Here is a 15,287-nt window from a genome sequence, read left to right as displayed (position 1 = left end):
CACACACACACACACACACACACACACACACACACACACACACACACCCCACACACACCCACCCAAGATACAATCAAGTGGCAATCCTATGTACCCTCTGGGTGCTCCTGAAGTCCTCACTGATGACAGTAATATACTAAAATACCAGCAGCCTGACAGAAACATTTCTGATGATTCTAAGATGTTTTCCCTGGGGTTAGGTTCCTAATTTGAAAATCGACCCACCTGGAGAATTTCTCTTTTGTAATAATCTAACACCTTCTGCTTGAGGCCACTGTTGCACACAGACTGAAGGCAAACCAGCCTTAGAATCTTGATCAATGGATGTTTTTGGGCGATACAGTCCTCAATGTAATTGTTGACCTGTAAACATAAACAGACGTGGTATATGTTGCTATTTTGGGCACCAAAAACTAATACTGCTTTATTTCTCATTATCATGAATCGCTTTAAGCCCTGGCCCTTCAAAAGGGGGGACAAAATCACAACGTACTTATTTCATTTACCAGTTATACCATGTTGCACAAGCGGTAAAAGCCACCTGTGCGTGACCAGATAGTGAATTCCATTAAAATGCTACATGCCACTTGAAATATCCTATCAGAATAGAAAAATTCCTTAAAGGCTGTCCAGTGATCAGGGCAGCCTGTCCCTGCGTGGTCTCCTTCAATCATAGCGCAAGGTCACCTTGCTTTACACTTTATGGAAATTTGCTTGTCGTATAGTTAAAAAATAAAATAAAATCACATTTTAAAGTATCAATGAAATGTAATACTTAGAGGAATAATCCTATGAAATATTCTTTAAAGCAAATCACCATTAACTCAATTCATCTTTCACACTCATCAGAAAATGCTTCGAATTAAGAATCTGCTTAGGTAACTTTCTCCCCCTCATGGTGCCCCACACACAGCAGGTGCTCAGCTAATAGCTGTTGATTGATAAGTCTGGGGTTTTATATATTGAGATGATTAAAACCTGTACAAACTTGTACAAGATATATCTAGTTATGGTAATGTACTGGGGCATGTTGAGAGAGTCAAAGCCATCAGAAGAGTTATTTATGGGACTATAAATACGTTTCTGATGGTTTGCTGCAATTAATAACCTCATTCCCATTTCCCACCTCCAAAGACAACTCTATGATACACATACCTTATCGGTGTCTATTCCAGACATAAACTCCTGCTCCACTGTTAGCTTATCAAAGAAATCTTCAGAAGCTAAAAATATTATGAGCAAATTTATAATTTGAAATGAAAACAATATGTTTGCTGTCTACATGGGAAACAAATACACTTTGGGTTCATGATTTTAATTAAGAAAATACATAGCAGAAAGTAAGCAAAAGTTAGTTCAATATTATATTCAAAACAGACTTCTTGAAATTATGCGTCTGAAAGGAAACTTCTGAGGAAGATGAGAAAATAATCCCAGCACTCCTCAAACATATCTAAATAGAGTAGGGTACAGGCGGGATTCAGGAATAGGGTTCTGGCTTATATTCCTAACTCATCTCTGACATAGGAAGCGTAAGTATTTCAGGAGAAGCAATGGGAAATGGGCCACAGAAGGCAGAAGGCTCCGGATGAATAAATAATTAACTCTCCCAGCACCCCCACTGTCCATATTATGATGCACTCTGGTTTCAATGAATTCTTCCTAAACTAACATGAACACAGCCAATGGGTGTAGTTTTATGATAATGTCAAAGGGATAAGGGCTTGCAGCTAGAGGGGGATTTTCTTGTATCTTTCGAGTCTGTTTTACACAAAAGTTATCATTACATGGTCAATACATTGGTCGTCACAAAATGTTACACACCCAACCAAGCTTTCACTCCACCACCTTTTGAGGTTGAGGAATTTTATAGATGAATTTATTTGCCATAAATCTCTGTAAGTTCTTTTAATAGCCCACCAACGTTCTGTACTTCATCAATGCAAAAGGAAGATTTCAGAAACCACAAAATGACCAAACCCTTTGACTCAGCAGCTGCGTTGCTAAAGCCCTTAAAGACGCCATGAAAAGGAAAACTACATCTGACCGTACAAAACACACTCAGGAGCTGCTGGATCTGTAACAACTGGTGTCCAGTGCCCGGACAACAGCTTTGTACATTATGATCTTGTGATGGACAGGGAGTGACAAATGTGAAGGACTCTGGAGATGAACTGAAGACCCACAGAACCCAAGGCCACAGACATGAACAACAATGACGATGACATGCGTGAGGAAGAGGCAAGCCTCAAGGGAATGGTGCTTTCTATGTACAGAGACAGGCTGGCTCAAGAGGGAAACCAGGGCACGTGGTGGGAGGGGGAGGAGGCTGAGTTAGTCTGATTTTAATTTGTTAAAACGCACAGCATCGTTCATTTCTACTTGATCGAGGCGTAAAATGGCTCAAGATGGCCCAGTCTCTAGCTGGCTTTACTGTCAGTTAGCTGGTGAGTGTTGTGAAGGTTGTGTATAAAGAATAACACCACCACCTCAGGCGGCACTCGAGGGCTGGGACAAGCAAGGCTCTGAACAGAGGCACCAGAGGAGCATGTCCTGCCTGGGAACCCCATGAGGGAAAGCCCGCCAGCACCGAGAAGCACTGATTCTGTCCACCCAAGGCAACTACTGGGGATGGTATGGCCCAACACAAGGCCGTGGCCAGAGCCCACTCAGAAGGAAAGGCGGCACAGGATACTCACTGGTAACGTCTTTGATCAACTCTGCAATGGAGGTGTGGTTTGCCAGGGACCCTCTTGCGGCCTGCATGTGAGGCAGCTGCGAGACAAACTGCTTAATCTCACCAACTGTCTTTGCGTTGTGCCTTTCCTGAAAACAGAGCAGGTGGCAGATGACGCAGGGGTCAGGGGCTCATTCAGCTTTTTGCTGTCGCCTTGTTTTAGGTTCCACAAGACACTCCATGGCTTACTACATGTAAAAATGAGGGCAGCGGGAGGGCGGGAGGCAAGGGCCACGGAATAACTACCCAGCCCAAGCCCATCTCAAAACCAAAAGAGAAACACAAAAGCCAAGCTAAGCATTCCACAGAATAAAAGCGTAGGTTTTCTTTATTGGTGTCATCTTCCTTTCTGAGAGGGAGCACGGCACACATTGGAGTCAGGAGAGAGGCCTCTATTTAAGTCCTGAGGCTGATGCTTCTAAGCTTGGCAGTACTGGGCAGGTCAGCTCTCTAAGCCACAGATCCTCCTTTGTAAACTGCAGTGATTTTGGCCCTGCCTGTGGCACGGACCTGTTTCAGGGAAAGCACTTGAATGAAAGCTCAGCAGCTTGGGAAGTCCTGTTTTATTCTAGCTCCCTGTTTTGTTCGAGCTGGAAGGAACCTTTGAAGCCATCACCTCCCACCTTCTCATCTCACACCTAAGGAAATAAGTGACTGGCCCAGGACCACTCAGTTCGAGGCATCTGTGGCAGCGTATGAGCCCAGGACTTTCTGACTCTGAGTCCCATGATGTCTCTACACGCCGGACCACCACACCTCTACTAAGCACAATGAAAGCAATCTGAGTCTTCAGACAGAGAATTAAGGGAGAAAGATGGGGAGGAGGAACAGGGGTCCAAAAGTGAGTTTCATCTGTCTTAAAATCCACACAAGTTACTAGTAGCTGCCTTAGCTTTTTGGCAAACATCTAGTTATGATAAAACTTCATTTTAGCAAAATGCTTAGTAATTAAAAACAAACCCTCAAACCCTGCAGAAATGTTACGCTTAATGTAGAAATTAATCCACACATTAACAGGCAATTCCCAAGAAAGATAAAATATGAGAAATATATTCAAAAATCAACAGGCATGGATGTCTTTTTTGGATATTTTCAAGGTAAAATTATTCATAGCTCATCATTTTATTGAATTGTCAGGTTCAAAAAAATAAATTTAACCAAGCATAAGCTAGATGAATGGGCAAGCGGAGGCAAGAAGGTGATAATGAAACACCCAAATTAAAATTCTGGGGCCACCCGGGATCTCTGTCTCATTATCACCTGCCATGGACTGTCTTCACTCTCACATCCTTCTACCAGGAAATTTTCTAAACTGAAGAAGATTTTCCTCACTAATTGAATAAATAGAATCAATAATAGAATACATAAAAAATGACTAAGTGGTCTAAATCTGATCTAGGTAGTAAAGTTCACTCTCCCCTCAATCAGGACTGAAAGGCAGAAAAGAAGGACAGAAAACCCTAGTGCTTCAAGCACTGTCCTGAGAGTTGAGACTGGGAAAGCTGCTCCTTCTCCCTGGGTTCTGACAGGACTGCTCAGAGGCCGGAGCCCCCAGAATGGGCAGCCCCCTCAGGCTCCAGGTCAGGCTGCGGAGTGCACAGGGGATGCCCCAAGGCCTCACCTCAAACGCCGCCGAGATGATTTTGGCTTTCTTGCTCAGAACCGAGCCCACAGCATTGAAGTTTTTGTCTCTGATCTCAGCGTAGAGCTCCTCTGCAGAATTGAGTTGAAGCTTCTTGGCTTCCATGGGCAGCTCCTTCCCACTCTCCCCCTGTTTCTTAGAAGCAAATTTCTCTGGAGGTAGTTTCACATAACCTAGATGGACGAAGAGAAGATTCCTGTGCAGAATCATCTGAAGAGCCCACACAAAACCACCAGACACAGAACTTCCCCACCCCAAAGGCCACAGAACATCCTTGCAAATAAACTTCAGAGAACAGAACACTGAGTGTCTCCTGGGAAAGCAAGTTATGGAATGTAAGCACCCCTTCCTTAATGGGCTTATGGGCTATCTCACCTAGAGGGGCTGGACTTTCCTTGTTGTTTCTGCAGCTTTGGACACGACCGCCTCATATCTAGAGGCTTTCCACCCCTAGCCTCCCTAACACTCTTTGCAGGCCCACGGAGGTCTCAGTTGGCTGGCTCTCCTCCAAGCTGTCTGGTCATTCCCTCGTGCTCCCCTTGGTGGAACCGTCCTCCATCTCCCACCCGCTAACTCTCAGGACAGTGCTTGAAGCACTAGGGTTTTCTGTCCTTCTTTTCTGCCTTTCAGTCCTGATTGAGGGGAGAGTGAACTTTACTACCTAGATCAGATTTAGACCACTTAGTCATTTTTTATGTATTCTATTATTGATTCTATTTATTCAATTAGTGAGGAAAATCTTCTTCAGTTTAGAAAATTTCCTGGTAGAAGGATGTGAGAGTGAAGACAGTCCATGGCAGGTGATAATGAGACAGAGATCCCGGGTGGGAGATGGAGGACGGTTCCACCAAGGGGAGCACAGGTCTCCCCAAGGCTCTGTGCTGAGCGTTCTCTTCCTTGGCGAGCTCATCACTGACTTCCCTGTGCTAAGTATCACCTCTATGAAGGTAAATGAAGCCTACGCATCAAGTCTTTTTCCTGGACTCAGTCCCACACCGCCAGATGTCTGCTAGACACCACCACTGAATGTCACCTCAAATGGGACTTGTTCGACACTGAACTCATCCTAATGCCCCTTAGGCCACCCCTCCTCCCCATCTCCCCCTTGTCGACGATGGCCACCTAGAAGCTGGACTCATCTCTGACTCTTCCTTCTTCACCAACCCCATGACAAATAAGTTGCCAAGAACTGTTGGCAGTCCTCCTCCACAACCTCTCTCCACTCCCACGGCCAGCACCTTAGCTCAGTCCCACATCTCCACGTGCTTGTTCTACTCTAATCACCCCTTTGTTAAAACTTCCTCTCTTCTCCAACTCAAGCTTTGCAGACCTCTCACAGGAACCTCACTAAGGCACAGATCTACATCCACAAGTGAGCTAAGCACAGTCCAGACCTGGTGCAGTGGGTAATGCTGGGCCTGGAGTCAGGAAGACCTGAGTTCAAATTCAGTCTTCGACACTGACTAGCTATGTGACCCCAGGCACATCACTTCACCTCTTGTTTGCCTCAATTTCCTCACCTTTAAAATGGAGATAATCATATCACCTACCTCCCAGGGTTGTTGTGAGGACCAAATGAGATGATAATTGTAAAGTACTTACTTAGCACAGTGCCTGGCACATAGTAAGCACTATATAAATGCTAGCTTTTATTATCATTAACAAAAGCAATTTTACAATTATGCATTTTGAAAGCTAAAACATTCTGAATAACAAAAATGTTATTCTATACACTCTTGTATATTTTATATATAGTATATATATAATACATAGTGTATTCTATATACTCTTGCTAGATGGATCTCCTTTTAGTATTTCCATCACACCGCCCCTCTGCTTAAAAACACCCGATGGCTCCCAAAGGCCCAAGACCTCAAATCTAAACAACTCTGCCCAACCTTGGCGCCACTCATTCTATTCCCACTCAATCTACCAGACTCATTTCCCCTAAATACCCTCTATCCCAGCTGGCTGGGTCCTCTACGGTGAATCTATGCCAAACTACTCAAACAGACCTCTTCTCCCTCGGCGACCTTCCTACCACATTCCTGGCTTGATGACGTGTCACTGAACAGATAGCATCTTGGACTGTTTCATGTCTAATTTTGTCTCTCCCTCTCCAGGGCCAGTACAATGACTGACTCTTCTGTCCCTCACACTCCTGCATTTCCTCAGGCACTGCTAATCCCTCACATCCCAAGTCAAAGGTAAAGGGAATTTTTCTTTCTTTCCTTTTTTTCCCCCCTAATTTTAACTTTTACCTACAGAAATAGCCCTTTGGCATGATTACATCTTCAAATATCATGCATGCCACACTTTGAGAGCATAGCTGAAACTGCATCTTGGGGTAGCATTTGTTTCTCAGTCTTCCTGGCTCTACTTACTATTTTGAATGCCATAAATTTCATCAATGAGTCCTTCATATGTAAGCTGAGTGGCCAGAGGGGTTAACAAGTCTACGTTCCGGTCAAGCAGCAGGAGAGTATCAAAAACAGGAAATATCGAATTCTGGCTTCCAGGGAACTCCCTCTTCATTCTGATCATCACATTGGCCACTTGCTGGAAAAAACCCAGTGGACAAGATAGGGTCTCTCAGTGGAAGCTACAAATATTTAAAATGGGGCTATAAACTGAGACAGTCAAAAGATAAAAGAGGAGACAGAGAGGGTGGGAACAGCATGACTGACAAGCAGAAATCAGAGCAGACTTTCATTACGGTACCCTGTCCCTGAACGCTTGGATTGCTGCATCACAGATAGGTCTCACTAAAGGGGCCACAGGGGAGTGGAAGATTGGACTAGATGGCCCACAAGGTCCCCCTTTCAACTCTAAGAGTTTGTGAGACTTTGGTCTAAACAAATAGAGGAAAAGGCTTCCCTCCCTCACCCCCCCAATAGGGGGTGGGTAAGGATGATAGGGGGAATGAATAACTAGTACATAGTTTCCCAATCTTGCCTTGGGGAAAATTCCTCCAGGCACTATCAGAAGAACAAAGCAAAACTGAAGAGCATCATTTTCTCAAACAGGAAAAGCCAACAATCTCGAATCATATATTTATAGGGAAAGTCATTAGGACTCCCCACGAGCAGCTTAATGGACGCTGTAGCTCCAGTGGGCTGCCCCGCCAGGAGCAAAGGAAGCGCGTGACAGTCGGTTACCCTCGCGCACTCCCCCTTCCCAAAGATCTGGGGGATGGTTCCATACAAGGCTTGCAAAGTCATCAGTCCTTTCGCTGCGTGGTACAGACTTGTCTGGTCATTCTCCAAATAGCACTCCTAGAGCAGAGGAAAAAGGAAGTTACCAGGCAGGCGACACTTGGCCTTCACTCCTTTCCACCTCTTAGGGGCCAGTGCAGGGGTGGGGAAGCTGTGGCCTGGAGGCTGCACGTGGCCCTCTAGGTCCTCAAGGGGGGATCGTCAGAGGACACAGAGGGCCACAACTTCCCCACCCCGGAGCCAGGGGCTACTCAAGACTGCTCAGCAGAAGGACACAGATGTTTTTTCTGAGCTCATTCTCCAGTTACCGATGACTAAAAGCTACCACTCTCACGTGAAGAAATCCTTTCTGTCACCAACAAACAGAAACCTCTTTTGCAGGGAAAATGAACAAAGTTGATTTCATGCTTTTCCAAGGGAATTCAAGTAGTTAATTCATTTAAAAAAAGGCATTTTCGGTCACGAGGCCAACCGTAAGGGGAGTTCAAAGTCCTCTCTCTAGTTGGGCAAAATTTAGGTTACTAGTCAGAAAGCTCTCACTTGATGTCTTTTCTTTTTGTGGTTACCATTTCAGTCTCCTAGTAATGAATTGAGTAAAATTCTGAAAATAATGATAAAGTGTTTCATAGAGGACCATCACTGTATGTTCTCTCCCTAGCCTGCTAATGGGAACTATCACCTCCCCATCCCAGTTCATCCCTGCTGTGACTGAACAGCAAAACCTGGAGAAAATGGAAGGAAGGTGTAAGGAATTGAGGAGACAGACCCTGAACAACTCTCATCTAGGCTACTTCCAGGGATGGGATGGTGGAAGAGGAGAGGACGTGCTCTTGGAAGATGCCACCAGGCCTCCAGAGGCCCTTTCGTGAGATAAAGAATAATCCTCCCCACTCCAGGCAAAAAAAAAAAAAAAAAAGACCAGCAGCCCTAGGGAGCACAGGACACTGGTTAATTTGACCATTTTTTGAAATACAGCAGACCAAAGTTCAGAAGGTAATAAAAACATGGGTCCCTGGGGAGTCACAAGGAACTGAGATGAAAATTCAAGTCTTCTGATTCCAAGTCTTGTGTTCTTTTCCTCTTCTGCCATGAGGAAATATTATGTGTCTTAAGTGGTGAATGTCTAACCTTAAAGGTGAGAGAAAGTATGTCTTATCACTGCTGATATGCAATTTTCATTACTTGTAGAGACTCTTCTGAATATTCTAAATAAAAAATCTCTTGGGATTTTTTCCCCCACTTGTACATAAGACTAAGCACTGACTAGAATTTTTATCAAAACTACTATAATTCCACCCAGCAAAAAACACATCCCTGCAAGTAAACCGGAAAAACTAATTTCAAGAGAAAAGAAATTATAGGATGTCTGGCACATAGTAGGCACTTAATGATTGTTCGTTGATTTCATTAATGAATATTAGCATCCTGATTCTTAATTAGGATCACTCAATTTTTAAAAATAATTAACATAGGAATATGTTGCTGTATTGCCAGATATTTCCTAGATATAAAATTTATTAGTCTACTTTTAAGATGAAAAGTGAGGACCAAACTGAATCAGAAAAGGCCTATCTTATGTGTGTGTCCAAAGAGTAAAAGACCTCTGTTAAATCTTTCACAACATAACTAGGGGCATAACTGAGGTAGGCTGATGATATGGTCTCACTTTGTAATCAAGCTTTTTGCTCACTGAAATGTCAAATAAAACAATCAACTTTAATTTGAATATTTGTTTTTCTGGTATGAACAAACTTTGAAATAAAAACTATTTCATAATACATAAAGCAAAAAAAAATTTTTTTTGGAAAGCATTTTCTGATATTCCAAAGTAATTATCTTATCTTGTCCTATCATAATCTCTTTTCCAAAGAAAGATTTAAAAAGCACTAACATCTTCAATACCAGACTTTCTTTTTTGATTAATAATTGATAATTAAATTGAAAATTAATTAATTAATATATCCACTCCACAGGAAAGGTTTACCCAGCCATCAGATTTGAAATTAAAGCTGGGCTTATAGCTTTCAATTATCACTGGGTAAAAATCCATTATTTCTAAAACTCATCAAACATGTAATTTACAAGTCAACCCACAAAGGGACAGTGCTTCAGATTCTAAGTGGAAACAGGCCCGTTTTCCAAATATGGCCGGTAAAAGAAAACAGCAAGTCAGGTCTCTTGGCAGATAACTATCATGCCATAACAAGTTGGGTTTTTTTCCCTCTACAACTACTGAATCACCTCTAGGATGCCAACTAGACAAAACAGGGAAATAAATAAAGCTTCACAATTATTGAATGAGATTTTGTCAAACAGTTCAGTTCACAGTACAACAAAGTTTCCAGGTACTTTATATCCTTATTCTTCCTCAGTTCCCTAACTATTGGTCATATGTGCTTTGTGAGAGAAATCATCATTATCAACCCATTTCAGAGATGAGCACACAATGAAAAAGAAATGCTGATTTTTCTCTTGGTTAGGAGCTGAAAAAGGAGGAAAATCCAGGACTCCTTCCCAACCTTCTGTCTTTGTCTTAAACTCCCAAGCCCTGGGGTCTTTGAAGTCACGTTAAGTGATCGACACTGTAACTTGACACTGTCTCCTATTCCAGGTCTGTCTTTATTCATTTTAGGCTCTGAAGAGCTACCTCAACATAATGGCAGAATCCAAAACTGACTGTTTTAAACACGTACATGTGAAACAGCCCCAAATCAGCCTTCGTATGGGAAGTGAAAGCTCCTCGCCCCCTAACAGGAGGGATGGGAATTCTTGTTTCAGCAGCAGGAACAGTCTTCATTGCTGAAGTCCCACCCTGGTCCTGCCTGGCAGTCTAAATCCCATATGAACTAGTGGGCCCGAGGTTAGGGCTCAGGCCTTTGGAGCCAAGATGAGGTAGGGTGTGTGACACTGCCGAGGCCCTCAGCTGATTGGGCCAGCCCAAATACAGACGTGACACACTGTCGGGGGCACCAACTTCCACGCAGGTGCAGATTTCAGCATTCAGACCAGCACCCCCACTTCCCTTCCCCCACTATGCCAACCCCCCAATGGAACAAACTGATTTGACTTTCACATCAATTTATTCATGGCGGAGAAAAACCCACTAAAACTGCCTTGCCATAAGCAAAGCTTTCAACTTGTTACAGCTCTGAGGGGGTCTGAGTTCTAATCCCAAGCACAGATATTAAATAATCAATGCCCAGGCTGCACGTCTACGCCTGATTCTGTCAGGACAGAAAGTCACATCACCAACTTTTCCAAATGACAAAGATTTCATGTACTCTGCCTGCTAGGCTTTGAGGCACTGGTCTATAAGACCACAGCCCTGCTGCCTGACCTTCCCTGAGCATTCCTGTCCTCTCCCTTTCTTCAGCAGCTATTCCCATGACCTGCTCACAGCTATTTGGACCCTCTTTGCTCTATTGGAACCTCTACATTTTTCCTGCACCCTGAGGGAAGTTAATAACAAAGGGTACCTTTTCAAACAGCAGAAAATCTCTCTCTCGGAGAAAAAGTGCTAAACAAAACTAATAAATAATAATACCTGTCAAGGCATGAGATCAAAGCTGACGCATAAAGTCGAAATGTTCCTACTTTTCCCTTAACAGAGCTGCTCCACACGTACCTTAAAGGCGCTCTCAGACTCCATGGATAACAAGTCGCCATCAAACGGAATGAGGTCGAGGCTGTACTCTTCTCTGTGAATAAAGGACCCTAGAACACCCTGATCCTTCAAGCGCTGCTCACACAGCAAGCTCCGGCGAGGGACGAACAAAATGTGGAAATCTCTTGCAGGGGAGCGTCTATCTTCACTAGAAAGGAACAAAATGTTTCTTATGTTTATAGTCTCAAAGACAAATGGCTAAAGGCATTGGCACTGGAAAAGAACACAGGCACGTAAACAGAAATGTGGTCTTGGAGGCAGCTGGGGGGCACCAGAGAGCACCTGGCCTGGAGTCAGGAAGACCTGAGTTCAAATTAACCTCAAACACTTACTATGTGACCCTGAGCAAGTCAATTAACCCATCTGCCTCAGTTTATCAACTGTAAAATGAGGATAACAGTACCTACCTCTCAGGGTTGTGAGAATAAAAAGAGATAATGTTTGTTCTTTTTTTTGTTAGGCAATGGGGTTAAATGACTTGTCCAGGGTCACACAGCTACTAAGTGTTATGTGTCTGAGGCCAGATTTGAACTCAGATCCTCCTGACTCCAAGGCCGGAGCTCTATCCACTGCGCCACCTAGCTGCCCCAAAGAGATAATGTGTATACAGACACACACAGGAGAAGCTTAATAAATGCTTGTTCTCTTCCCTTCCCTCTGGGGCTTATCATTCATTTTGAAATCCTCTTTCAAACCCTTTATGTTACACTTTGCGGCAATAAAGTGCTTGATTTAATGTAGCAGGAAATCCAACTTAAGGAAAATAAATAACGCTCTAACTAGACCAAAGCAGCAACACAGAGCGAGCCTCAGATTAAAATATTTAGCAAGCTTCTGAGGGATTCTTTCCTTCTGTGTTCTCTCCCCTTTTTTCCAACTGATGACTCCAAACACGTGTTAACATTTAAGGGTGTTTCAGTGCAATTCAATCAGTTCAGCCAGTGCTGATAAGGGCCCATGATGCATGAGGTCCTGTAGGCTTTGCACTGAGAACAGAAAGACAATATGAAAAACAGTCCCTGACCTAAAGAGCAGATGTGTCTTTGTCACTATTTATTATTATCATTCTGATGCTGATGCCCCGTGAAAGAGATCAACCCAGTATCCCAAGGGCTATGGGGAAGGCTCTGTAAACGGGAGGATCTAATTTTAGCTCCAGAAAAGCTTTGCTTATTTTCTTTTGTGAAACAGAAGCAAAGACTCGTCTACTCTAAAGGACAAACTGTGTTTAGGTAACAGAGCGCGGTATCTGGGCAAGGGCACTCTGCCTCCTCGTAGCCTTCAAGAAGTCGTTTAAGGTGTTTGGGCCTCAGGCTCCTTGTCTGGCCATTCGCTGATGGCACTGGGTCACCATGTCCCTTCCAACTCTAAATCTTGTAATATGATCTAGTAGATCCTTCAGAGAAGTTCCGTTCTGCGCCCCTGCCCAACCCTAGTCATCCCAGGAGAGCCTGCCTCACACCTTTAAGAGTGGCCCCACAGAAAGCCCAATTCAGTATTTCCTACTTAACACCTTGCTGAGGAGGCAGTGTGGGACAGTGGTCCTAAAGCCCTGGCCGGCCTCTAAGGTCCCTGCCAACCAGAGCTCCCCGTCAAAGGCTTCCCTCCAAGGACCTCCAGGTCAGTGCAATGAGGGGGCTGTACTGGACAACCTCTAAGGTCCCACCTCCACCACGCCCCAACCCTTCCATCCCCGCCCAAGCTCTAACATTCCAGGCCTTCTTGGCTCAGTTCTCCTCCTCTAGCTCAGCTACCCTTCCACCCTATTCATTTTCCTGTGATAGCCACGTCACATCCTGAATGTATTCCATACATCCACACTCTTCTTCAAAGGTTTGAATGTAAGAATTACAGCCACTATTTTATGTTTATATAAATTTAAGGTTTCCCCCTTAGATACCTGAGTACATTTTCAGCAATTATATCCATCAATTCTAGCCTGGGTCTGACAAAAAAAATAATGTTCTTGACATCAGCTGCAGGCAGACGGCTTCCTTTAAGTGTGAACATTTTTTCCACCTCATGTTCCTAAGAAAAGACAAAAGTTGTTAACGGAAAAACGTGTATCTGAAATTGAACATTCAATTCAGCAAACACTTAAAAAGCACTTACAATGGGCTTAGCACCATATAGGTTTAAGCATGAAGCATTGAGAAAAAGGGGGCCGCTAGGTGGCGCCATAGTGCACAGAGTGCTGGGCCTAGAGTCAGGAAGACCTGAGCTTTAAGACACTAGCTGTGTGACCCTGGGCAAGTCACTTCACCCTGTTTGCCTCAGTTTCCTCATCTGTAAAATGAGCTGGAGGAGGAAATGGCAAACCACTCCAGTGTCTTTGCCAAGAAGACCCCAAATGGGGTCAGGATGAGTCTTACAAACTCAACAACAACAATAACATCATAATATAAAGGACTATAAAGTGTGGTATCATGATACAGTATTAGACTGGTAGTCACCTTGATATGCTGGGTCTTAGCAACATTAGCTACAGCATCTCCAACAAAGGCCACTGGCCTTTGGTACCTTTGGATACTAATAACAAACACTGAACGTGAGGGTCTAAAAGGGATAGAAAGCATGTGCTGTGAGGATGCTCGTTATGAAATTTAAAATAAGACCTCAACCTTTCCTCCTTCAAATCCTGTATTTTATTTACCTTCAATAGTGAATACTGTGCAATCAGTCCAAAAGGTCCTGTCAGGTATTCATCCCAAACTATTGCCTGTGAAGAGGACGGAAATTCTGTTACTATAGTTACTATCTGGAATTTCATTCAATTCAATGACCATTCAGTAAGCACTCTACAGGGGCCCAGCACACACCCAGATGGTGATGCAAAGACACAAAACCAGAATCTCGGCCCTCAAGGAGTTTCCATTCAATTTTGTGTTTTCATGACACACAAAAAGAAACACGGACACCTGCTTGAAACGTCATAGATTTAACCTCTCGACAACCACCCAGATTTCTATTGGTTGCAACAACATGCCCTCCCATGGCTCCCAGAACAACAATGACCTAGTACAAAGCAAGTCACCTAGATGTTAGGTGTGGTTACTGCTGCCCTGGCTCCAGCCCAATTTAACTGGACTCAGTATTTCATAAGCACCTATGATGTGCTGGGGTGGCAGGTGAAGAGCCAGGGAGACGTGGATTCAAGAGCTGCCTCTGGCATTCCGGCTGGGTGATCCTGAAAGGTATTCTTCCTCTCAGGGCTCTAGGCAACTCTCTGTGACTACAAATCGCAAGAAGGCTGCTGACCTGCATTGGCAGAGGGAGTTTTCTCACAGGGAGTTCCCCAGGCCCTATCTCTATCCCTCAGTCTATGTTAGTAGACACTGCTGGATACTGGGAATACAAAGACCGAAAAGAAAACAGTTCCTGCCCTGGGAGGGGGGAGGAGTCCCTACACAGGTCAGTCAAAATACAGACCAAATAATGGGGGGTGGCTAACAAAGGGGAGGGACCAGGAAGAGCTTGTGTCTGAAGCAGTGCCTGAGGTCTGGGTCTTGTGGGAATGCAGAAGTGGATTTTAAGAGGCATCTGTGGAGAAAGTGCATAGAGCCAGGCGGGTATGGGGACAATAACCCGCAGCCTGCTGGATACCAGGCTGGCCCTCCAGGGGCTTTTTGCTGACTCAATTCTGGAACAGGGTGGAGACCCCGTAAGAGTGGGGGACACACACCCAGGGCTCAGGCAGCACTTGTGGAGAAGATCACACACAAGCTCCCTGTGTCCGGCCAGGTCGGCCAGAAGCAACACCCCCCCTCCCCCTTTTGTCCATCCATCCATCCCTCCATCCATCCATTCTGCCCTCCCTCCCTGCATCCCACCCTTCCTCCCTCCATCCGCCTGTCCATCCATCCATCTGTCCATCCCTCCATCTGTCCATCCATCCATCCATCTCTGTCCATCCATCCCTCCATCCATCCCGCCCTCCCTCCCTCTGTCTGTCCATCCGTCCATCCCACCCTTCCTCCCTCCATCCGTCTGTCCATTCATCCATCCCTCTATCCATTCATCCATCCATCC

At 44.5% G+C, this 15,287-nt stretch overlaps 2 protein-coding genes across 5 annotated transcripts in view; one reads left to right on the top strand and one right to left on the bottom strand.

Annotated features, from left to right (window-relative positions):
* Positions 1-11,285, top strand: part of LOC114036788 — a 17,632-nt gene extending 6,347 nt beyond the window's left edge. The window contains exons 2-4 of one of the 3 annotated variants that reach the window (XM_027853492.1): positions 6,503-6,586; positions 8,253-8,729; positions 11,203-11,285. In XM_027853492.1, the coding sequence (XP_027709293.1) occupies positions 6,503-6,586; positions 8,253-8,463 (295 nt within the window). In that variant the 3' untranslated portion in view covers positions 8,464-8,729; positions 11,203-11,285. The remainder of the gene's footprint in view (positions 1-6,502; positions 6,587-8,252; positions 8,730-11,202) is intronic. The other 2 variants (XM_027853493.1, XM_027853494.1) reach the window with 2 other exon arrangements.
* The window catches only part of VPS33A (VPS33A, CORVET/HOPS core subunit), a 19,560-nt gene that overhangs the window by 3,625 nt on the left and 648 nt on the right, over positions 1-15,287 (bottom strand). For both annotated transcript variants that reach the window (XM_027853490.1, XM_027853491.1), the window contains exons 2-10: positions 13,912-13,977; positions 13,159-13,286; positions 11,220-11,406; positions 7,538-7,654; positions 6,764-6,938; positions 4,359-4,552; positions 2,700-2,826; positions 1,156-1,223; positions 226-363 (exon numbers count right to left, since the gene is read on the bottom strand). In XM_027853490.1, the coding sequence (XP_027709291.1) occupies positions 226-363; positions 1,156-1,223; positions 2,700-2,826; positions 4,359-4,552; positions 6,764-6,938; positions 7,538-7,654; positions 11,220-11,406; positions 13,159-13,286; positions 13,912-13,977 (1,200 nt within the window). The remainder of the gene's footprint in view (positions 1-225; positions 364-1,155; positions 1,224-2,699; positions 2,827-4,358; positions 4,553-6,763; positions 6,939-7,537; positions 7,655-11,219; positions 11,407-13,158; positions 13,287-13,911; positions 13,978-15,287) is intronic.

The sequence above is a fragment of the Vombatus ursinus genome, unplaced genomic scaffold (genome assembly GCF_900497805.2).
Source record: "Vombatus ursinus unplaced genomic scaffold, bare-nosed wombat genome assembly UNPS02009994.1, whole genome shotgun sequence".
Taxonomy (NCBI): Eukaryota; Metazoa; Chordata; class Mammalia; order Diprotodontia; family Vombatidae; genus Vombatus; species Vombatus ursinus.
This window is presented reverse-complemented; position numbering and strand designations above follow the sequence as displayed.